This window comes from Emys orbicularis, chromosome 1, assembly GCF_028017835.1.
Source record: "Emys orbicularis isolate rEmyOrb1 chromosome 1, rEmyOrb1.hap1, whole genome shotgun sequence".
Taxonomy (NCBI): Eukaryota; Metazoa; Chordata; order Testudines; family Emydidae; genus Emys; species Emys orbicularis.
Genome location: NC_088683.1, coordinates 362,710,878 through 362,736,306, shown reverse-complemented (window position 1 = coordinate 362,736,306; position 25,429 = coordinate 362,710,878). Strand labels below are relative to the sequence as shown.

The following is a 25,429-nucleotide window of genomic DNA, read 5'->3' as shown; positions in this document are numbered from 1 at the left end:
CAGCTGGTCTGACTTGGAATGTGCCTTAACTTCCTCTTTGAAAACCCCTACGTACTTCCTCTGACTTGAAGAGTTTCCACGTTGCAATATATCCACCCCCTCTCCACATCCTTCAGGTAAACCGAATGGCAGCACGGGGCGTCACTGGGACAGCGGCTAGGGCTCTAGCCTACGATGGAGGTGTCCGACCCTGACTCAGTGCAGACACAGGAGAGTTAGCCTATGGTCTCTCCTGCCTAGGAGAGTCAATAACAAAAAAAAAAAGAGCGTCACCTTCCAGAACCCCACCCTCCAGTTCCGGGGGCCGGGATCCACCACCATTGTCCTTACTCACTGATGGGCCATTTTGCAAATTCCGTGTCTCGTGGTTATTTTATTGATGACCAGTACAACCGGAAGCGTGCCGCCGTGGGCCGTTTTGGCTGAACGTGGTGTGCAAGGCGTTCCCTGTGCCTATAACATAAAGGAAATTTCGTCAGGGCTCACGGGAGCCTGGATGTCCAGTTTTCGGCTTTTGCTGTCCTTCTCGACTATCTCCAGCCGCAGCGTCGGGGCCTTCCTCTCCTCCTCCTCAGGGGAGGAGCTGTCCTTGGTTTTCAGCAGCTGTTTGTCCGAATCGTCCACCGTGATTCGCAAGGTGCAGCCTCTTGGCAGAAGGTCCTGCTCGTAGGCGGCAGCTAATTGGTTCACAACACGACGCTCCACCTGCGGGAAGGAAAACACCCGCCATTAGCAAATCTTCTGCCCTCTTAGATCGGCCTGGTAAGGAACAACCTGGCATCTGCAGGGGACACAGCGGATTACCTCTAATGGGTCTCTTTCATCTCTAATTCCTAGGATCAGGGCCAACCACCACTCGCCGGGCTGGAGTTGGGGGAAGTGGACAAGCACTGCTTTGTTGGGTGAATGCAGTACGCGCCCTGAATGCCAAACAGCTCCAGCTGCTTCTGAACCCCGTATGCCTGGAACCCTTCAATCAAGTCATCTCTTTGTGACTTTAACGGGTGTCAGAGTAGAAACAAACGCAAGACCAAGAGAGAGGTATGTTTTCAAAACTATCAGTCACTATTTTCTCTCCCTCAGACTCATGGTCACTGAAGGAGCTTCTCTTCACAGGAAAGATACAAACAATAATCCCAGTGAAGAGTTTCCTGCCTCTCTCCAGCCTTTCCCAAGCAGACCGCCTGTAACACGCGTGGCCTGTCCAGAACGCGGGCTGGTGTGCAAGGGGAAGTCTGCGCTGCTGGGTGCAGAAGGCAGACGGACAGGGCAAGGTAGCACATCATGCCTTACCTCGTGTTTAATAGACCGGGCGCCATAGTGCAGATTGTAGCCGTCTGCTAGCACATCCATCACCTCCCTGTCCCACAGCAAAGTGATGTTGTGTCTTACTTTGGCCTGCACAATGAGAAAGGGACAGCATGTTAACGAACTGTCCAGTTGGCTCCAGCTACTCTCCTGCTCCAGGACATGATTATCTGGAGGCCAAGAACACACTGAGCATTGGCATGGAGGGATGCTGAGGTTACCACCCAGCCAGAGGTCTGGTGAGACAAAAACTGTATAACATGGGCTGTGGGTCATGGGTGTCTGCCAGGCCTGGAGGGTCCTGAGCCGCACAGGTGTATAACGTACTTACCCAGGTATCCCGCTCTCATTTGACGATAGAGCTAATGATGCGTAACACATACTCCACACCCACACCCCCAGAATTCCCCACCCACAAGCCCTTGCAACTCAGCTCCATGTGCAAGCACAGCAGCAAGTGACTCTGATAAGCTCCAGGAAGTGCATGATGCTTTAGGGAATCCACGCTGCTCTGCTCCAGCATGGCATGGAGGAGAGGGGAGTCATGCCTGTGAACTAGTTCACTTGGGCACAAGAAGGTTATAGGACAAAAGTCTGGTTAGGGCCCCCGGCTGCATATGGATTAAGGGGAAGGGGAACCCCAAAGCAATACATTCAGCAATGGTCTGGTTTTACCCTCTTGGCCCAAAAGCTCAGCTCCTTGCTGACAAGCTGGATCAGCTCCGAGTGACAGAACGGGAGAAAATAAACGATCTCGTTGATCCTTCCCAGAAACTCATCTCTTCGGAAGTGAGCCTGCCGAGGAGAAAGGGCAAAGATCATCAGCAGCAGGCTGGAAATCTAAGCCACAGGACACTCTGGATAGCTGCTGGCACTAGAAGAGGAGATCCCCAGGAAATCATGCCTGCCTCCAGACTGCTCTTTACACTGCCTCCCACAACACAACATGTGGCTAATAACCATTGCGCCAAGTGCATGCACCAGAAATGCCAGATCCCCACCATCGAGAGCCTCTCACGCACTGACGCTTGGGTGCTAAGGTGAGGAATTCATAAGTCTAAAAGCAGCACAGGAAGGAACTGAAAATCTCCATGTTCTAAATTCGGCTCCGACACTCACTTGTATCATTGTGCAAGGCACTTAGGCCCAATTTTTCATAAGTGCCCACTGATTTTGTGTGCCTGTGTTTTGAGAGTCTGATCTGAGACTCCTGCACCACAGCTCCTGCTAATGTCAATGAAAACTGTGGGTGCTTTGAACCTCAAGCTCTGAGCGTCTCAAGATGGGTGCCTAAAAATGCAGGCACTCAAAATTAGAGGAAGCTTAAAAATATTGGTCCAAAGCTCTTTGATCTCATTTTCTCCAGCTTTAAACAAATATTGCTCTACCTCACATACGGATTGTGAGGATGCCTTCAGGTTTGTATAGTGCTCTGAAGATGTAACACCCCATGCCATCGTTAAGTGTTGTTATTAATAGCAGATTTATGTGGCACAGAGCTGGGAAGCTGCCTACCACCAGCGAAACTTCCAGTGCCTGCTAGGTGCTGTGGGAAATGGTCTCTCTTTAAAACTAGACAGAAGCACTGAAGAATGCGCTCTTGGGAACGATTCTGTACTGTCTGGGAATAGTGAACGGACTCGAGGCCCTAATAAGTCTCTCATCTCTAACTTCTACAATACTCTGGTCAGCAAGAGGAGATTTGATTCCATGTCTACACAAGGAATGTGCCATCTGCAGTGAAGGCAAAGCTCCTTGTTTGTGTTGGAAGGGCAAGTCCAGCAGCACGCAGAGTTGCCTTAGAAACTTCTTAAAGAAGCGTAAGAGCAAAAGAACAGAAGCTAAGCTCAAGAATTTGTCATTCTGACACATTACATGTGTTTTTTATATATATATATTTGGAACATGTCAATTCTGTGCACGGCCCTTACGTTGGTGATTGAATACTGGGCTGTAATTCAATTGGGAGTTCTGCTGCCATCCATTAACCGGCTCACATACACTCACTGCTTGTGGCAGCAGCAGAACCTCCTCCACCGACGAGTTAACCCCTCAGCACCAGGAGCTGTGTGTTTATGTGTGTATGAGAGAGGGACTGTGTCTGAACATCTGGGTGTGACACCACATGATGGAGGGTAACATTACTGCTATGTTTTTCATGGCATTGGGCGTGGGGCTCAGCTCCCCAATTTGGCCTTGTCCATACTGGGAACAGAACCACACTGGCTCCCCAGTATGCTTAAAGGCAGTTGTTGGTAGCGGGGCTCTAACAGGCTTTCCTGATGAGTGAGGACAGGGGTTATTTGCCGTAGCCCTGTGTATAAAACCACACAATGTTGGTTAGCCGGATTGGGGCGGGGTGCCCATTATCCACTGCATCAAGCTTAAATGTAAAGGCTACCCTGGCTTACATCACTGATCTGGTCTCATAGATTCATAGATTCTAGGACTGGAAGGGACCTCAAGAGGTCATCGAGTCCAGTCCCCTGCCCGCATGGCAGGTCCAAAAACTGACTAGACCATCCCTGATAGACATTTATCTAACCTACTCTTAAATATCTCCAGAGATGGAGATTCCACAACCTCCCTAGGCAATTTATTCCAGTGTTTAACCACCCTAACAGTTAGGAACATTTTCCTAATGTCCAACCTAGACCTCCCTTGCTGCAGTTTAAGCCCATTGCTTCTTGTTCTATCCTTAGAGGCTAAGGTGAACAAGTTTTCTCCCTCCTCCTTATGACACCCTTTTAGATACCTGAAAACTGCTATCATGTCCCCTCTCAGTCTTCTCTTTTCCAAACTAAACAAACCCAATTCTTTCAGCCTTCCTTCATAGGTCATGTTCTCAAGACCTTTAATCATTCTTGTTGCTCTTCTCTGGACCCTTTCCAATTTCTCCACATCTTTCTTGAAATGCGGTGCCCAGAACTGGACACAATACTTCAGCTGAGGCCTAACCAGAGCAGAGTAGAGCGGAAGAACGACTTCTCGTGTCTTGCTCACAACACACCTGTTAATACATCCCAGAATCACGTTTGCTTTTTTTGCAACAGCATCACACTGTTGACTCATATTTAGCTTGTGGTCCACTATAACCCCTAGATCCCTTTCTGCCGTACTCCTTCCTAGACAGTCTCTTCCCATTCTGTATGTGTGAAACTGATTTTTCCTTCCTAAGTGGAGCACTTTGCGTTTGTCTTTGTTAAACTTCATCCTGTTTAACTCAGACCATTTCTCCAATTTGTCCAGATCATTTTGAATCATTTTGAACCTGTCCTCCAAAGCAGTTGCAATCCCTCCCAGTTTGGTATCATCCGCAAACTTAATAAGCGTACTTTCTATGCCAATATCTAAGTCGTTAATGAAGATATTGAACAGAGCCGGTCCCAAAACAGACCCCTGCGAACCCCACTTGTTATGCCTTTCCAGCAGGATTGGGAACCATTAATAACAACTCTCTGAGTATGGTTATCCAGCCAATTATGCACCCACCTTATAGTAGCCCCTTCTAAATTGTATTTGCCTAGTTTATCAATAAGAATATCATGCAAGACCGTATCAAATGCCTTACTAAAGTCTAGGTATACCACATCCACAGCTTCTCCCTTATCCACAATACTCGTTATCCTATCAAAGAAAGCTATCAGTCTCTTATCATTTCTCCCCTTTTGCCAGTGATGCCATATGCCCCCATTTGTCCTCTCCTTCCATAATCATCTCCGTGCCTTCCCCATGCCTCCCTCCATGCATGGAATACCTTCTCTGTACCAGCGGGCCAAGCCTCCCGTCTCCCTTCACTCACACCCCTCCAGACTCAGACCCGCACCTGCAGTGCCCACAAGAAATGAGTCAAGGGCGCTATGAATAATCAGAGCTCCTTGCCATTCACTCCTTGGGGCCTTTCACAGTGGGCCAGGGAGGCTTGGGGAGGGGGAGAGCTTTTGTGTTCCTGCTCCACAGACTGGCGGAAATGAGACAAGTCAGAGAACCCGGGGGAACCTGCCAGTGGCTTTCTACTGGCCAACCGAGCAGCAACACTGAAGCCATCTTTGGAGGAGGCCACTGTGAGCGCATGCCTTCCCTGACTGGCTCCTGCACGCCACACAAAGCCCAAGCTCACCCTCTCCCTGAGGCCTGGCTGTATTGAAATGGGAGTGGACGATAAGATCATCGCCCCAGGCCTGGCTGCTCCGAGGGTTCCTGCCTCACCACGGTCCATTCCGCACCCTAGATCCCGCTTCAGCCAAAGCCCTCCTCAAAGCTCACTCCTGCTGTGTTGTTACAAGGAGCGGGAGTCTGGGCTGTTCTGGAGACCGGTGCAGCCGTGGCGTAACTTAGGCAGCCCAGCCCAGTCTCGGCTGCCTATGGGCAGCAGCAACACCCAGAATCTCCATGGCATTATACGCTTTTCTGGTCCCCTCACTCTGCTGCAGCAGCACAGAGGCTGGGCCAGGATTGGGATGGGGGAGAATCCCAAGTTAGTCCTTCCCCGGCCAGGCCACCCGCTGGACTGTAAGCTGTCAAGGCAGAGACTGCACACCTAGCACACTTCTGGGTGATCGAAAATAAACAGCAACAACGGCGCAGGGATGAAAATCTAGGATATCTGAAATAGGCAATAAATAAAACCCTCTGTACCTTTAAGATTGGGCGAATAACGTTCTCCTTGAATTGCTTCGAGATGGTTATCTTGTCAGTCATCTGGACATCATCTGAAAGGAGACAAAGTCACAGAGTATAAATGTCTAAGGCAGGGCACAGGATGCGCCTCGTATCTCGCTGACCCCTGGAAGAGCGAACGGACACGGCACTTTGCATAGGAGTGAGGAAATGGGCAGGAACAGAAGACTGAGGCTTACGGGAGACTCTGGAAAAGAGACCCAGGAAGTCCTCATACAGGCATGGGCATGCACTGCCACAAGGACTGCACAGGTACTACCCTGCTGGCAGCATGGCTTACTGCAGTTGCCTTTGTGCATGCCATGACCGTCACTTGCGATCAAAGCCCACCGGCTTCTCAAGAAAAAGCAGGTTAAAGAATTAGCACGCATGGGAGGAAGCTTGTTCTTTGTACCCCCACTGACCTACTCCATGGGATCCACTGTGCCTGTCAAATATACGTGAGCAAATGGCCTCACTATGCCTGGGGTGCATGGAGATCTCATAGCCCATGGACCAACCCTGTGCCAGCTGCATATACCAGAGGGGACTACAGCTCACTGATGATACTTACTGTGCATGGGACCCTCTGTACCATGCTCTCATAATCCCAGAGAGCTCTCAATTCATCTCCGTAAGGAGACCTCTTCGATAACAAAGGACCTGGCCTGGCCTCCATAGATTATCTATGGATTGTGGAGCAAATGTCATGACCGATGCTGATTACATTACACACAAAGTACCCCGCCGTCTAGTGTTGTTATGCTTATGGCTGTCACACCTGATCAGTCAGACATACAGGCGTAGGCTCTGCACTAGTTTCCGAGCTCTGCGTTTTTAAATCTCTTTAGCAAACAGCAAAACTTGCACTTAGCAATTAGCTGTTTATAGCCTAAAAATCTCTCTTCATTTCTCTCTCCCTCTGCAATTAGTTAGCTACATTATTTAATGCAGCAATTTTTGTTGAGCTATTGCTTGCGTGAAAGACACTATGGGGAGAATTTTTGAAAGCATGCCAATGGTCAGCTCTTTGAAAGTCCCATCTTATACGCTCTAAGGGCTGGATCCTGAAAGCCTTACCCACCTGGCTAGTACCACTGGCATCCATTATTCACGTAAAGCTATGGCAGGCAGGGCCCTAAAGTGGCATTGTTCTGCTGTAGATGTCTGGGGACAACTGAAGGTGTTGGTTTTTAGATGCAAATCTCCAAATGGTGCAGGCCCTTTGCAATCACCTCTTTCCCCATGGGATACCAGGGCAGCTGAGGTGCTGAAGCTAACCGAATCCTAGGTTAAATGGGAGGCGTTCTATGTGATGGCCCCTGAATTTTGGAATTTGCTCCCCTCCATTACTATGACAGAGCCCACATGTGTTGATGCACGGATGTTTTCCTGGTGGAGGGCTCATTGGGTAGGAGTGGGTGAGCAGGGTTGGGGAGAGAATCAGGTTGAGTGGGGTGGGAGGGTCTTTAGATACAGACCCAGGATCCCTTTGTACTTTTATGCATTCTGTAGTAAAATGTGGCACAAAAGCCTAGAGCTGGTGATAAAAGGGGGATTTTAAATACACAACAATGAATTTGGCATGGTATTGTTCCACTGTGCAGGCCCTTTGTAAGCTGAAGGTTGAACAAAACAGAGCAAAGGTGGTAACCTCGACGCACAGCTTCTTCACGTGTAACGCTTGCTGCTTTCACAGACAGATGTAAAGATACTGCAGAAGCAGCTCTTTCTTCTATTTATCCAGGTGCTTATACTGAGCTCGTCCCCATAACATTCAAGCAGCTCTCAAAGCTGAGAACTCAGCAAATTACAGGGCGGCAGATGAAAATCGACTGCAACCAGACTTTAGAGTCCAAAATACATTTTGCAGGTTGTCATTCATTGCCGCCATCTCAGTAAATTGTACTAATCTCCCAGAAATTAAAATTCAATTCTGTCCTCGTTTAGAAGGTGGCACTTGGCATTTTTAAATGTTATTCTTGAAAGTTCAGTTGCAAATGTGCCTTGTTCTTTACCTATTTTGACTGAATATCAAAGGTTCTGTATAAAGTGAGTTCTGCCACCTACCACTCAAGATTAAAAAATGTGTGTGAGAGAGCGAGCGAGAGAGAGAGAAGCTGAGAAACATACATGGCCATCACTAAGAATTAAAGTTTTTGGTTTCATGAAAGTGTGAGTTGTGAGGTTGCTAGTTCCACACCGAAGGTTTAGCAGATCACTCAGAACAAATTCTCAGCCATTTCCAGTGGATTTCCTAGTTAGGTGAAGTTCTCATTGGAATGACCATCTGCGATGATGCTGTATGTGTGTGACAAGAGCAGCCACTTCTCCAGAAAGCTTAAGACACCAAAAAGAAACTAAACTCTTCTCACACAGATAGTTAAGCACCAAGAACGAACAACTGTTCCCCTAATTACCAGCCCACTTTAAAGATGACAGTCATTACAGCTGGCGTGCTGTAACCACTACCTATCATGCTGACCAATATTGTTCCATTGTTTCCTTGTACTCCCCCATTGGTCTGTCTGTGTGCGTTCATCCATTCTCTCTTGTCTTATGTTCAGATTGTCAGATCTTTAGGGCAGGGACCGTCCTTTTGTTCTGTGTTTGTACAGCACCTGGCACAATGGGAGCCTGGTCTGTGACTGGCATTCTTAGGTGCTATGATTATAAACAAAACAACTACAGCGGACCCTCGCTAGAACGCGCATCTATATAGCGCAAATTCGCTTATAGTGCGGGACCGCGCATGGATCCAAAACCCCACATTCTAGTGAGGGTCTGGTGTACTAAAGACCGGGAGCAGCTGAGGACTAAGATGTACATTTGAATTCTCAGCCACTCCCATTACTTACAAATACCGTTTATTTGAATTTTTAGAAGATGCACCCTATCCATTGCCCTATGCTGATGTTCAATAAGAGAAAGCTACTTACCTGTAATTCTGCTTCTTTGAAGATCATCTCACAGGATCCTCACTCTTGGGTCTGATGCTTCCGGCATGAGTCATGGTAGAACTTCTCTAGCTCAGAAGTTTTTGGAGCTCAGAAGCAAGAAAGGATGATGCAAAAGGTCCTGCTCTGTGCTCGTTAGACACCCATCACCATCATAGACCCTAGAACCATCCAGACAGTTCAAGAATGGTGTGGGAAGCAAGAGCGCCTCAAAAACTAAGCCAACTGGAAATTGTACCATAAAAATGGACAAACAAATACAATTTCTAATAATTTAAGAAAAATTCTAAATAAAGTATGGCCCCTCAAGATCTGCATCCTCAGACTTGGAGGGGAGATGCGTGGGTAGGCGAAGGGGAATCCTCTGAGATGAGATCTTCCATGTGGCAGAATTTCAGGTCAATAAAGATACCATCTGTACAAGAGCCTCACTCTTGGAGCGGAAGGAATTTGAGGAATCCCGAGTCCAGTTCTGGTGCCCGCAATTCAAGAAGGATGTTGATACATTGGAGGGGGTCAGAGAAGAGCCACGAGAATGATTAAGGATTAGAAAACATACTTTATAGTGACAGACTCAAGGAGCTCAATCTATTTAGCTCAACAAAGAGAAGGTTAAGGGGTGACTTTATTACAGTCTACATGGGGAACAAATATTTATTAGCAATTTAGCAGAGAAAGGTGTAGCATGATCCAATGGCTGGACGTTGAAGTTAGACAAATTCAGACCGGAAATAAGGCGTAAATTGTTAATGGTGAGAGTAATTAACCACTGGAACAATTTAGCAAGGGTCGTGGTGGATTTTCCATCACGGAAAATTTTTAAATCAAGACTGGCTGTTTTTCTAAAAGATCTGCCCTGGGAATTATTTTGGGGCAGTTCTGTGATCTGTGTTAAACAGGCGGTCAGACTGGATGATCCCTTCTGGCCTTGGAATCTCTGAAGAGGTCTCAACATAAAGGAACAATGATAAGTCACGGCAACAGGCAGTGTTGAGAAGAAAGGCAAATGCCCAACAAATGAACAGGAATGTTGGAAGGAGGGGTAAAACACCTCCCCCTAAAGGTGACTAAGAGGCATAGATGGTCAGAGCCTCAAGGATCTGACCTTCACTAAGACGACTTTACAAAACTAGCCAGTTCAAATAACAGACGCAATAAGAGAAAAAGAGTCAAGTTGGTGAGCGTGTGTAGCCAACTCTACTTCAATAACAGGCTCATTGAGACCATGAACCAGGACGCTTCTCCAGAAGCCAAATCTAAGCAACCGAACAGGGTCCTGGACTCAGTGACCTCAGAGGTTCCTTCCAGTCCTATGTTCCTAACTTCACAAATGTACATAGGGAAGATCACGTGATGCCTTGCATGTCCTGTACTGCCTGAGGCCTGCAACCAAAGCTGCTCTGTCTCAGATCACATGATCAACAGCATGTGCCCACTGCAGGTCCAGCAGCTCACCTCAGGAAGAACTAGGCACCGGTTTAGAAGTGCCTACTGAGTTGGTGTCAAAGGAAACAAACAACTGGATGGACTTTCTAAAACCTTTAGTCTGCTGCAGGCAGAAGCTCCAGGAGTTTTTAACGCTGAGCTCGGGCAGAAGGACCTCAATGGGATGAGCATGTGGCTGTGGAACAAATACTGGCAGGAAGATTGGCTCATTAAGGTAGAATTCCATCGCCATCTTAGGAAGGAAGGTGGGAGGAGTCCACAACCCCACCTTAACCTTTGCAGAATCTGGTGTAAGGGGGATCAGTTTGAAGCACGTTCACTCAATGAGCTGAAGTTGCTGCACCAGGAAAATTACTTTCCCCTTAACAACTTGATCTCATGGGTACCAAGTAGCTCAAAGGCTTTGTCCATATGACAAACCATCCCACGGCACAGGGAGCTTTGGAATTGGGGGTCTCAAATGTGTCAATCCCAGCAAGAATCTGATGGAGGATAGGATGCAGAAACCATAGCAGATATTTGATCAAAAGCCTATTGGAGGCTCTGGATATGGTGCCTGCCATCTGGCTAAAGTAGAGATGAGGTCACAACATTCACCAGGATCCAACTGCGGTTCCTGCTGGGAATTCTTTGGCTGGCTTAGAGGAAGAAGGAACTAGCTGGAAGGTCCAAGTGGCTAAGGTAGAAGAAGCTGGTGATGCACGACTGACCAGCATTGGAAGGTTCCTGCCAATAAAGGCTCTGTGGCTTATGAGGTGAAGCATGTGACTCCACATCGTGGGGATGTGCAGAGGTAATTTTATGAAGAAGGTTCCTTTGAGGACTTAGAGTATATAGTAGAGGTTGTTACCTAGGTTTTCGGCAATCCTGTTCCTACTCATTTCCAGGGCCTCCTGTCTGAGCTGCAGGGCATGCTGGGCTATCTCATCACTTGCCACGTTGGAGGTCATGATGAAGATGGCATCCTTGCAGTCAATGGTCTTTCCCTTCCCATCCGTCAGCCTGCCCTTCAACAAGAACAAACCACAAAATCTGCATTAACAGGGCTGTTGTGCTGTGACACTGAATGAGAGAGCCAAAAAGCACGGGGGAGATTTCAAATATGTGAGTGCCAAACCCTTCCTCCCAAGAGGGAGATATTTCTAAAAGTGCCTAAAGGAAGCCTGGGCTAGTGACTGTGGGCGTGTCACTTAGATAACTCTCTGTGCTATGGTGGTAACGTAGGTACCCTTGCACCCGTCACGGGGGGTAGGGAGGGAGTGTTAGTGGAACCGGTGTTTGCAAAGTGCTTTCAGATCATTGGGGAGGCACAATTACCCTTGTAGGGGGGGACGAGCCACAGAGGGTTAGGAAATCGTCAACAGAAAACTGATAATGGGGACATCATCATTCTAGACGAAGGGTGTGTGTGTGTGTGTGGGGAGGGGGAGGGAGGGGAAGGAGAGTAAATGGGCTTGAGAGGGGAGCTAGGCTCCTCTAAGTGACTCTGGGCTGTCTAAGGACACTAAGGGGACAAGCTGTTAGACTGACAGTGCAGCTACACTGAGCAATACGGAGCAATCTATGGTACAGCGGGATCACGCAGACAGATCAAACCAGGGCTTATAACTGCAACTACTGTCCAATATCACCCGCAGTGTATTAACTGGAGGGGATAGCAGCAGGTGCTTGTGTCCTGCACAGGGGGGTGATTGTCTCTGTTGTGAACACCGATCTCCTCTCTATCATTGTTCCTCCTATAATACTAAAATAGGAACCTTTCAAAAACACTAATTTTCTTTAGTAATAACAAAAAAGAACAAGGTCCCAAGGCAGTCCCTCCCCCCCCCTCCCCCGTTCCCCCTGCTATGTACACAACAGCAGATACCCAGCACAATGACACAAATCCATGTTGGGTGCTTGATATTAACATTTAGGTTATTGCCCTGTCAAGCATGTGGTGCAGGAATTGATTTCACATTTAGCTGCTGCTGTGATGATCTATGCAAGAAAAAATTGTGTTATTAATCCTTCAAAGAAAAAAAAGGGGGGTTGGAGTTTGTTTGCCTCTGAGGACAGATTGAGGCTTCAAAACCCTCCCATAATAGGTTGTACACTCAAGCTACCATGCAGGAGTACCTATAACGTTTGTCCAGCTCCATTTCTAGGCACTAAGCTGACTCACTGACAAAGGGCTTTTATCTCTGTCCTCCCATCAGCTTATACAGGTGCAGCCATAACTTCCAAAACCAGACAATGAGGAGAGATTTCCCTTGAAGAGCAAACAGTACACATGGCCAGGCAACCAGGGATTCCTGAGTCTGTGATTCCTGCCAATACCCTCTCTAACATTATTGCTAGGGCCAGATTAGTGTGCATGGGTAGGGGAGTAAAGCCGTAAGACATGCTATCACAGCCTGCCAGAGAAATCATAACCACAATCAGGCTGACTTAGAAAGTAGACAAGTACTTAATAAGAAATAACATTAATAAGATATTGATGGAGTTTTCTAGTAGATGAGTAGCTAGGTCAGATTCAACAGGCTCCTGGGTCTCCTTTCAGTCCATAGTGTTTCTCTGTATGGTGCAGTGATATATCAATATGTGCCTGCTAAAGAGAGCGTTATTTATGTTAAAGAGGTACAGCCGAACCGCTCAGAGTCTGCATGGTGAAACAGGAAGAATGCTGCTATTTCACTCTTTGTGTTTTCTGCAATGGACAGGAGACTGTGTACCTTTTCTTGGCATGATCTACCCAGATATTATTATTATTCATTATCCTTCTCAACTGCTCAGTATAATCTGTGCAGTCCCACTCTCCTTCATTTCTGATTACCCATCAAAATAATCTAGTAATCAGAGGTCTTCCAGGGGTTACATCAACTCATTTAGATATTTACCTAGTTTTGCAACAGGCTACATAAAAAGCACTAGCGAAGTCAGTACAAACTAAAATTTCATACAGACAATGACTTGTTTATACTGCTCTATGGACTATACACTGAAATGTAAATGCAATATTTATATTCCAATTGATTTATGTTATAATTATATGGTAAAAATGAGAAAAGAAGCAATTTTTCAGTACTAGTGTGTTGTGACACTTTTATGTTTTTATGACTGATTTTGTAAGCAAGTAGTTTTTAAATGAGGTGAAACTTAGGGTACGCAAGATGAATCAGACTCCTGAAAGGGGTACAGTCGTCTGGAAAGGTTGAGAGCCACTAATCTAGACCACTAGACCTCTGCACTATGCTGTTTCCCAGGGTTAAGTCCTTGGAAAGGCAGTGTGGTACAGGAAAGGCAGTTTGGTACGGTGGATAAGACAGGGGTTAGCTGTACTAGACAGCTGAGTTCTGGGCCTACAGTGATCTTGTAACAAGCTCTTTCCTAATTTGTCTCATAAATGATCTGGGAAAAGGGGTAGACAGTGAGGTAAGCAGTTTGCAGAGATACAAAATTACTCCAGACAGGTAAATCCAAAGCAGACTGAGGAGAGTTACAAAGGAATCTCAGTATATTGGGTGACTGGGCAACAAAATGGCAGATGAATTTCAATGTTGATAAATACAAAGTAATGCACACTGGAAAACATAATCCCAACTATACATACAAAATGATGGAGTCTAAATGAGCTGTTACCACTCAAGAGAGAGATCTTGGAATCATTGTGGATAGTTCTCTAAAAACATCCACTCCATGTGCAGCAGCAGTCAAGAAAGCGAACAGAATGTTGGGACTCATTAGGAAGGGGACAGTAATAAGATAGTACATATCATAATGCCACTACATAAATCCATGGCACGCCCACACCTGTAATACTGTGGGCGTGCCATGGATTTATGTAGTTATGTGGGCGTGCCACACACATTACAGGTGTGTGGCACGCCCACACCTGTAATGTTCGCTTTGCGAACAGGGGCTGCTAACAGGGAGTTTCGCAAGGGAGTTCTCCAGGTGAAGGAGGAGCTAAGGGAGTTCTCCAGGTGAAGGAGGAGCTAATACAGCATCTGTGGGGTAAGTGACTGTCTGTAGTGTGTGTTTGTTTGTGTTTGGAGGTTACTTGCTGTGTGCTGAGCTTGTGTTTGTTTGTTTGAGGGACCGTGTGCTCTGGCTGGCAGTTGGAGGCAGGTTTGAAAGCTCGAAGCCTCTGGTAATTGGCTGAGCCTTACTCAGTGGGCGGGGCATTCACTCAGGCCAGGGCTTTATAAAGCCGCGCACAAGCGACCAGGGAGCTTTGCGAACAGGGGCTGCTAACAGGGAGTTTCGCAAGGGAGTTTAGAAGGGGAGTGGGAGTCCCTCGCCAGCCGTAACCCCATCCCCGTGGCCCCCCCCTAAAACCTATAAACCAAACCACATTCCAAAACTCCCTTCTGTAAACCACCCTTTCACTAACTAGGATACAATGCAGGCAGAAGCCCAGCAGCAGAGTGGGGGCTATCCAGTTTATTGCACCGACTGTTGCATGTATGATTACCTGCCCTGTGGGCGGGTGGCGTATGTGTGCAGTCGGTGCAAGGAGCTCCTGGCCCTCAGAGACCATGTACGGACTTTGGAGGCCAGGGTGGCGGAACTGGAGGAGCTGAGAGAGGCAGAGAGGTATGTTGATGAGGCTTTCCGGGACACTGTAGAATTGTCCCACCTCCGCTTAGACAGCACCTGTGCTGTTAAGGAGGAAGAAGGGCCCAGGGAAGTAGAGCAGTCAATGGGAGCAGAGGGAAACTTTCCCGTAGTTGGGACCCTCCTTCCAGATGGTTCTGGGCTTGCCTCTCGCACTGAGGTTGCCTCTCCGGGGGAGGGAACTCCAGTTTCTAGGAAAAGGCAGGTGTTAGTAATGGGAGATTCGATTATTAGAAATGTAGATAGCTGGGTCTGTGATGACCGGGAGAACCGTATGGTGACTTGCCTGCCTGGTGCGAAGGTTGCGGATCTCTCGAGGCATCTAGATAGACTTATGTGTAGTGCTGGGGAGGAGCCGGTGGTCGTGGTACATGTAGGTACCAATGACATAGGGTAGGAGAGATGTCCTGGAAGCCAAATTTAGGCTGCTAGGGAAGAGACTGAAGTCCAGGACCTCTATGGTGGCATTTTCAGAAATGCTCCCAGTTCCATGCGCAGGGCCAGGTAGGCAGGCAGAGCTTCAGAGTCTCAATGCGTGGATGAGACGATGGTGTAGAGAGGAGGGGTTCAAGTTCATTAGGAACTGGGGAAACTTCTGGGATGGGAGGAGCCTATACAGGAGAGATGGGCTCCACCTAAACCAAAGTGGAACCAGACTGCTGGCACTAAACATTAAAAAGGTTGTAGAGCAGTTTTTAAACTAGGAGATGGGGGAAAGCCGACTGCTGCAGAGGAGCGTGTGGATCGGACACAGACTTCCCTTAGGGGAGAGTCTGATGATAGAGAATCTCCAGGTTATAGTCAGGAGCAGAGGACTGAAAAGTATAATGTAAGGGCCGGATCAGATGATAAACAGCCACATAAAAAAGAATCTGGCACATCAGAAAAAGACAGGCTAATAAACAGGGACAAGTTTTTAAAGTGCTTGTACACAAATGCCAGAAGTCTAAATAATAAGATGGGTGAACTAGAGTGCCTTGTGATAAAGGAGGATATAGATATAATAGGCATCACAGAAACCTGGTGGACTGAGAGCAATCAATGGGACACAATCATTCCGGGGTACAAAATATATCGGAAGGACAGAACAGGCCGTGCAGGGGGAGGAGTGGCACTATATGTTAAAGAAAGTGTAGATTCAAATGAAGTAAAAATCTTAAGCGAATCCACAGGTTCCATAGAGTCTCTATGGATAGAAATTTCATGCTCTAGTAAAAATATAACATTAGGGATCTATTATCGACCACCTGACCAGGACAGTAATAGTGATGATGAAATGCTAAGGGAAATTAGAGAGGCTATCAAAATTAAGAACTCAATAATAGTGGGGGATTTCAATTATCCCCAAATTGACTGGGAACATTTCACTTCAGGACGAAATGCAGAGATAAAATTTCTCGATACTTTAAATGACTGCTTCATGGAGCAGCTAGTACGGGAACCCACAAGGGGAGAGGCGACTCTAGATTTAATCCTGAGTGGAGCGCAGGAGCTGGTCCAAGAGGTAACTATAGCGGGACCGCTTGGAAATAGTGACCATAATACAATAGCATTCAACATCCCTGTGGTGGGAAGAACACCTCAACTGCCCAACACTGTGGCCTTTAATTTCAAAAGGGGGAACTATACAAAAATGAGGGGGTTAGTTAGACAAAAGTTAAAAGGTTCAGTGACTAAAGTGAAATCCCTGCAAGTTGCGTGGGCCCTTTTTAAAGACACCATAATAGAGGCTCAACTTCAATGTATACCCCAAATTAAGAAAAACAGTAAAAGAACTAAAAAAGAGCCACCGTGGCTTAACAACCATGTAAAAGAAGCAGTGAGAGATAAAAAGACTTCCTTTAAAAAGTGGAAGTCAAATCCTAGTGAGGCAAATAGAAAGGAGCACAAACACTGCCAACTTAAGTGCAAGAGTGTAATAAGAAAAGCCAAAGAGGAGTTTGAAGAACGGCTAGCCAAAAACTCCAAAGGTAATAACAAAATGTTTTTTAAGTACATCAGAAGCAGGAAGCCTGCTAAACAACCAGTGGGGCCCCTTGACGATGAAAATACAAAAGGAGCGCTTAAAGATGATAAAGTCATTGCGGAGAAACTAAATGGATTCTTTCCTTCAGTCTTCACGGCTGAGGATGTTAGGGAGATTCCCAAACCTGAGCTGGCTTTTGTAGGTGACAAATCTGAGGAACTGTCACAGATTGAAGTATCACTAGAGGAGGTTTTGGAATTAATTGATAAACTCAACATTAACAAGTCACCAGGACCAGATGGCATTCACCCAAGAGTTCTGAAAGAACTCAAATTTGAAGTTGCGGAACTATTAACTAAGGTTTGTAACCTGTCCTTTAAATCGGCTTCGGTACCCAATGACTGGAAGTTAGCTAATGTAACGCCAATATTTAAAAAGGGCTCTAGGGGTGATCCCGGCAATTACAGACCGGTAAGTCTAACGTCGGTACCGGGCAAATTAGTTGAAACAATAGTAAAGAACAAAATTGTCAGACACATAGAAAAACATAAACTCTTGAGCAATAGTCAACATGGTTTCTGTAAAGGGAAATCGTGTCTTACTAATCTATTAGAGTTCTTTGAAGGGGTCAACAAACATGTGGACAAGGGGGATCCGGTGGACATAGTGTACTTAGATTTCCAGAAAGCCTTTGACAAGGTCCCTCACCAAAGGCTCTTACGTAAATTAAGCTGTCATGGGATAAAAGGGAAGGTCCTTTCATGGATTGAGAACTGGTTAAAGGACAGGGAACAAAGGGTAGGAATTAATGGTAAATTCTCAGAATGGAGAGGGGTAACTAGTGGTGTTCCCCAAGGGTCAGTCCTAGGACCTATCCTATTCAATTTATTCATAAATGATCTGGAGAAAGGGGTAAACAGTGAGGTGGCAAAGTTTGCAGATGATACTAAACTACTCAAGATAGTTAAGACCAAAGCAGATTGTGAAGAACTTCAAAAAGATCTCACAAAACTAAGTGATTGGGCAACAAAATAGCAAATTAAATTTAATGTGGATAAATGTAAAGTAATGCACATTGGAAAAAATAACCCCAACTATACATACAACATGATGGGGGCTAATTTAGCTACAACAAGTCAGGAAAAAGATCTTGGCGTCATCGTGGATAGTTCTCTAAAGATGTCCACGCAGTGTGCAGAGGCGGTCAAAAAAGCAAACAGGATGTTAGGAATCATTAAAAAGGGGATAGAGAATAAGACTGAGAATATATTATTGCCCTTATATAAATCCATGGTTCGCCCACATCTCGAATACTGTGTACAGATGTGGTCTCCTCACCTCAAAAAAGATATTCTAGCACTAGAAAAGGTTCAGAAAAGAGCAACTAAAATGATTAAGGGTTTAGAGAGGGTCCCATATGAGGAAAGATTAAAGAGGCTAGGACTCTTCAGTTTGGAAAAGAGAAGACTAAGGGGGGACATGATAGAGGTATATAAAATCATGAGTGATGTTGAGAAAGTGGATAAGGAAAAGTTATTTACTTATTCCCATAATACAAGAACTAGGGGTCACCAAAAGAAATTAATAGGCAGCAGGTTTAAAACAAATAAAAGGAAGTTCTTCTTCACGCAGCGCACAGTCAACTTGTGGAACTCCTTACCTGAGGAGGTTGTGAAGGCTAGGACTATAACAATGTTTAAAAGGGGACTGGATAAATTCATGGTGGCTAAGTCCATAAATGGCTATTAGCCAGGATGGGTAAGAATGGTGTCCCTAGCCTCTGTTCGTCAGAGGATGGAGATGGATGGCAGGAGAGAGATCACTTGATCATTGCCTGTTAGGTTCACTCCCTTTGGGGCACCTGGCATTGGCCACTGTCGGTAGACAGATACTGGGCTAGATGGACCTTTGGTCTGACCCAGTACGGCCTTTCTTATGTTCTTCTTATGTTAATACTGAGTGCACTTCTGGTCGCCTCATCTCAAAAAAGACACATTAGAATTTGGAAAGGTGCAGAGAAGTGCAACAAAATGATGAGGGGTATGGAACAGCTGCCATCTGAGGAGAGATTAAAAAGACTAGGACTTTTCAGCTTGGAAAAGACACAAGAAAGGGGGGATAAGATAGAGGTCTATAAAATCATGAGTGGTGTGGAGAAAGCGAATAAGGAAGTGTTATTTACCATGTCACATAACACATGGACCAGGGGTCACCCAATGAAATTAATAGGCAGCAGGTTTAAAAGAATCATAAGGAAATACTTTGTCACACAACCTACAGTCAGCGTGTTGAACTTGTTGCCAGGGGATGTTGTGAAAGCCAAAAGTATAACTGGATTAAAAAAGAAAAAGATAAGTCCACAAAGGATAGGTCATCAGCGGCTATTAGCCAAAATGGTCAGGAATGCAACCCAATGCTCTGGGTCAGGGGTTCTCAATCTTTTTCTTTCTGAGGCCCCCCGACATGCTGTAAAAACTCCACGGCCCACCTGTGCCACAACATCTAGTTTTCTGCATATAAAAGCCAGGGCCGGCGTTAGGGGGTAGCAAGCAGGGCGATTGACTGGGGCTCCAAACCACAGGGGGCACTGTGAAGCTAAGTTTCTCAGGCTTCTGCTTCAGCCCCAGGTGGCAGAGCTCAGGGATCCGGGCTTCAGCCCCATGCTGTGGGGCTTCGGCTTTCTGCCCTGGGCCGCAGCGAGTCTAACGCTGGTCCTGTTTGGCGGCCCCCCTGAAACCTGCTCGCGGCCCCCAAGGGGGTCCCGGACCCTGGTTGAGAACCATTGCTCTAGGTGTCCCTAGGGCCTAGGCCTCTGACTGCTAGGTGCTGGGACTGGACGACAAGGGATGGATCACTTGATGATTACCTGTTCCGTTCATTCATTTGAAGAACCTGGTGTTGGCCATTGTCAGAAGACAGGATTCTGGACTAGATGGGCCACTGGTCTGAACCCGTATGGCTGTTCTTATGTTCTTCAAATAGGAAGATGGGGGTTATTTGCTAGACCAAATTTTCAGAACTGACTAATGATTTGGGGTGCCTAGACTGAGACACCCAGATGCCAGCTGTACCAGTCAGCCCCTTGTATCAATCACTGTCGTATTGCATATGCTCACACTCTGACACGGAGAGCCAGACTTACTTCATCAAAGAGCTGCAGCATAATGGTGAGAACATCTGGATGGGCTTTGTCCACCTCGTCAAAGAGGACCACAGCATTTGGGCACTGTTTTAGCTTCTTGGTTAGCTGCCCACCTTCTTCATGGCCAACGTAGCCTGGCGGAGAGCCAATAAATTTGGCAACCTAAGAGGAAGTGATTAAAAACAAGACATGTAAGAGACGATGGAAGGAGTTCCTCTCATTATATAGGCGCTAATGACCAATAATTTTTTTTTTACATAAGAATTAAGTTATATATACACTGTGACATCTTTTATTTGCCAAGTACCTCAAAAGCACCTGGACAAGCAATGAGTTAGATACACGTAACACAGTGACTGCTGAGCAGTAAACACTCAGTAATAGCTCACTCACAGCCTGGGACATGCAAACCTGAAGAAACGTCTGCATGTGTCAGTCAGCGGGCAGCAAGCTGGGATGTAACTCTAGAGTGCTCTAGCTTGCCGTGCAATCCCTGGCTGTGTGGACCCTGCTACCGCACACGAAAAAGTTCAATAGTGCACTTTGACCTACTTCTCTTTGAAACCACAGTAGATCAAAGCACACTACAGAACTTTTAAGGTGCAATAGCAGAGTCTACATGGCCAGTTAGTGCTGATGTGTTGTAGATTTATACCTCAGCTTGCTGAGAACTAAATGGCCTTAAAGTCAAACAGAGAGATTGTGGCCAGATGACACCAGTTAATTCCTACTCTTCTCGAAAAGCACCAGGGGATCTTTAATGGCCATCTTCCTGGTCTCCAAGACACTTCAAGAGCAGGACAGTTGAGAAATGTGGACAGCTAGCTGCTTCAGTGAAAGATCTAAAGTGTGGAGAGGACGCAGGGACTTCAGATTGGCTAAGAATGTGAAGAGGTTTCAGGGAGATGGTGAAAGATGGAGCCTCTGCTCTCTCCCAATTGGGGGAACCAACTGGAAGTCAGAGACCAGGAAAAACACAAAGGAATTCTGTGAATAAAATAAACTGAAAAAAAATCATAACAAAAATATTTGCCCTTTCTACTTAAATCTTGGCCAAGATAGCTGTACTGTGGTGAGCAACCAAAAGTGGCGGCTGCTCACCACAATACAGTTATCTTGGCCAAGATTTTTAAAAGCAACTAGTGATTTTGGGTGAACAATTTAAGACACATTAAACGAGCCTGATTTTCAGACGGCGGATGCTCAGCATTTCCTGAAAATGAGGATCCTTTAAGGTGTCTGAAACTGGGCCCTCCAAATCACCAGTCACTTCTGGAAATCCTGGCCTTATAACATGTGATGTACTAATAAGGCTGGTTGCAGTCAGTTAATAGGGGCCAAGATGGAATATTTGGAACAGAAAAACAAATCCTTCAAATATTTAGCTTGAGAAAGAGAGAATTCACAACTTCTTGTTCTGGAACAATGAAATGACCCAGCATTATGATAAATCTGTTGCAAACTAACTTTGTGCTGGAGAATAACAGTTGTGTCTTTACAGCCATTTGCCCATGTTGCCACCTGATACAACTGCATTTCCCAGTTGCAGTTCCCTTTCAGTATTCCTACCTCTCCAGCCCAGCACAGGAAATTTGAGGGAGGAAAAAAGCCAACCTAGGTCCATCCTTTGAATGAACCACAGTACTTCCTCGTACAAAGGCTGGTGCCTGCTTTTTGCCACTTGTAGAGTATTTTGCACAGATCCGTCTGCCTCGGGAGAACTGGGATCTTTACTTCCTTCTCCTTTCCTGAGAAATGCACATCTGCTTCTGGCATTTGGCCCCCATCCTCTTTTGAGAGTGCTACATTCTACTGCATAGGCGAGAAGCTCCCACTCATTGGACAAAATTTGGCTGAAGTTCACTCATTCCAACTGTTTTAGCAATGCCCTCAGCAGTGTCAGATTCCTCATGCCGTTCTTTAGTACGGTTGTCTCCAGCACTGACCTCTTGATCCTTGTTTGCATGAAAAACATATTCTATCTTCCTTTGCAATTCTCTGCCTTTGCTTTCCTTATTTCTTCCATTCTCTTCCCTACATTCTGTCATCTCTGTCACCCTCGCCAGTGTATGGTATTTTATACTTTGCATATTGCTGTTTCTGACTCTGGAGTCCTTTTTCTACTGTCTCTATCATCAACACTGTCATTGATGTATTTACTGCTACTGTATAGAGCACACCTATCATACGACCCTTTGGCAATCATCTATCAATCGGTCTCTGAGCATTCTTCTATTTTCTCTCTCTGTATCCCTTTCTCTCCAATGCTTTGTAGATAATAGTATCTTGGCTTTTTTTTAGCGCCTTCCTTCTAAGAATCTCAATGAGCTGGGCAAGCACACTGAGATTCACAATTGCCCTCTACGATACGTCAGCGTTGTTGTTAATTATTATTCCTTGTCACAGTCTAGTCAACAGAGGCACAGAAGGATTTAAGTGATTTGACCAAGGTCGCTGAACCAGCGGAGTCCTTTCTCTACTCTAGAGCATAACATGTGAGTGCATGCACATGCAGACACATCCTGTTAGTGTCCAAAATTGACACTCCCAACCTGGAGCTTTTCCTTTATATTTTGGAACAATCAACAGAGATCTTAGCTTTAACGGGCTGTTTCTCGGGTTTTCCCCTGAAAGGTCGTCTCTCAAATACCCTAGTCCCTCTCTTGACTCACAGACTATCCTCTGAAGTTGAGCTAACGAGACACTCCTCATTTTCCTTCCTTCTTGCATACTGTTTAAGGAAGTAGCTGCTTCTGTTATGGGTCTCTTCTTTAACTTACTTCCTAACTCGCATTCTTCAGGATCTCCATGTACCTCGTTCTATTTACTGTCTATAAAGATCTGCAAGCCATCTACAGCTGTCAAGAGGAAGAAAGGGACCTGGTGTAAAACTCTGTACACTCTTTATAGACTATCTCTTGCCAGTCTGAAATCTTTGGTGCCATCAGATTTTCCTGTTCTATTTGCTACAGCTTTAAATACCTTTGTAGCACAGCTTCTCACAGAGAGATACATCCTACACATTCAACTCCATGCATTTTAAAGACTTTCATTTCTAAAAACCTGCAGTGGGACACACAGAGTATGTCTACACAGCAACAGCTGTGCACGGAGGTCGTCCAAGCTATCTTGAATCCAGCTAGCAGGGGTAACAAACAGCAGCGAAGACAGCTCTGGCTTCAGTGAGGATAGTACAAGCTCAGCATGGACCCTGAGTATCTAACTTGGCTCGCAAGTCTGCTCTGAAGCTCACGATGCTGTTTTCACTGTTATTGTTCTCCACACTAGCTGGGTTCAAACTAGCCTGTGCACAGATTTTGCAGTGTAGACATATCCTGAGTCTCTGGTGTTCCCCGCTTCTGTCACTAGTCCAGCTGTTCTGCTTCTCTTCCAATGGTGGAGGTAGTATTCGTCCAGGATGCTACACAGGTTTGCTAGGAATACTGCATCATCTGTCAAGTCTATTAATGCCTCTTCATCCTTTCACTCAATTCCTTCTCTTTTCTATGGATGCATGAACCTTTCAGAGGACGCACAGTATCACCAACAGCTCTTCCAAAGTACCTTACCTTAGACCATCCCATGCTTTGCTGCACATTGGGCTACCCACATATGTTGCACATTGGGCTACCCACATCTGCCATCCTTGCCTGTCAATTGCCCTTCTCTTCAAACCTTCCCATTTCATATTGAGGTGCTTGATGTCATTCAGAACTGTTCATTTCCATGTTATTTGTGGTCTTTCTCTCTTTCTTCTTGCATTTTCTGCCTTCCATTGAAGGGCAGTATTTGGTAAGCATTCATTCTCCATTCTCAGCCTATGTCCCTGCCACTGATGTTTTCTTTTGTAGATTATTTGTGAGAGGGTGCCTTGTACAGTCATTTTTCTGACTTCTTCATTCGTCTTCCTATCTTTCTGTTATTCCCAATATTCTTCTCAGTCATTTGTGATTAAATGCATCCAGCTTTTGCGTATCTTTCTTGGTAAGTTGCCATGTCTCACTGCTATATGTTGTGATGGCGATAACAATTGCTTTGTACACGTTCACAGTTTTGTCTTGAAGGAGATGTTTTTGAGTTGCCAGATGCTTTTGAGTCTTCCAAATGCAGCGCTTGCCTTACCGATTCTTATTTCCTCAGAACTGGTACCATCTTGACTGATGGTACTTCCAAGAGACGTAAAATTGTCGACCTTCTCTAGTTTCTCTTATTCAGTTTTGATTTCTGTCCCTGTAGTCCCCATTAACATGACTTTACATGGCTTTAGTGGGGGGTTATTACAATATGGCTGATCATGTACATTTGGACAGCATTCATTCCTGAACACAACTATTCCCTTCTGATACTCTTGCTGTTGAAACCACTGGCACCATGTGCAGAGGCCACAATATAGGATATATATTGTTATCAAGCATTTCCTTTGACTTGGCCTCTGCTCCTAGTCTGCCTTGGCACTTTACACTCTAGTGCAGTGGTGCCCAAACTTTTCCTCTCTCGGTCCCCCCGCTTACTTGTAATGGAATGTGGCCACACAACCCTGTCTGCTGCCAGGCGCGGAGTTGTGGCTGGGGGTTGGGGCCGCAGGCTGAGCCGTGGGCCCCCTGCCAGGAGCGGAGTTGTAGCTGGGGGCCGGGGCTGCAGGCTGAGCCATGGCAGGTGGCCAGAGCCACAGCTGGGAGCGGAGCCGCGGCTGGGACTGCAGCCTTTGCTATTCTCCCTGCATCCTTGTTTGCAACATTTCACTTCTCAGTTCCTGGAGACGCTGAGCACTCACAGCTCCCACTGATTTTGCTCTCAGGATTAGATCCCATGCTAAGGCACAAGACCTGTTAGGTGCTTGTTGCTTTCAATGGGAGCTGAGGAGGTGCTCAGCACCTCAGAGAGCAGTGATGGCAGGTGGAGGGGAGAGAGAGAGAAGCAATTGACATGATTTGTTTAAATTACTGATTAAACTAGAATTTCAGTCCCTGGGAATACAGACAGGCCATTTACTAACCTCATGCCTTTCCTGGAACTCTGACATGTCCAGTCTAATGAAACCCTGCAACAGAAATAAGTAAGCAACATTATTTTTGATTAATGCTCTACAAATTTTATTACATTTAAATAGCATCTTTGGATCCAGCGCAGCTGCTGAGGGGGACTGACATGCCGAAGTGTTTGTTTGTTTGTTCCCAAGGATGCCTGTCAATGAAATGCTTAGATAAATCTATTGCAAAAGGCTGAGATTGATTCTGAAAGAAAAGGGTGGAAATAAATCCAAGGTTTCTCAAGGGTATGTAAGAATGGTCCCAAACCTGGCTATCCTTGTTCTGAATGAGTTCAATTAAGATGCTCTCATCACTGCAGTGG

General features: G+C 46.0%; 1 protein-coding gene across 1 annotated transcript in view; it reads right to left on the bottom strand.

Annotated features, from left to right (window-relative positions):
• Positions 1-360: 360 nt before the first annotated feature.
• Positions 361-25,429, bottom strand: part of CLPB (ClpB family mitochondrial disaggregase) — a 140,097-nt gene continuing 115,028 nt past the window's right edge. Inside the window, exons 10-16 of the mRNA XM_065423387.1 lie at positions 25,074-25,118; positions 20,078-20,239; positions 11,221-11,377; positions 5,947-6,020; positions 1,984-2,103; positions 1,294-1,398; positions 361-705 (exon numbers count right to left, since the gene is read on the bottom strand). Of these exons, the coding sequence (XP_065279459.1) occupies positions 454-705; positions 1,294-1,398; positions 1,984-2,103; positions 5,947-6,020; positions 11,221-11,377; positions 20,078-20,239; positions 25,074-25,118 (915 nt within the window). The 3' untranslated portion in view covers positions 361-453. The remainder of the gene's footprint in view (positions 706-1,293; positions 1,399-1,983; positions 2,104-5,946; positions 6,021-11,220; positions 11,378-20,077; positions 20,240-25,073; positions 25,119-25,429) is intronic.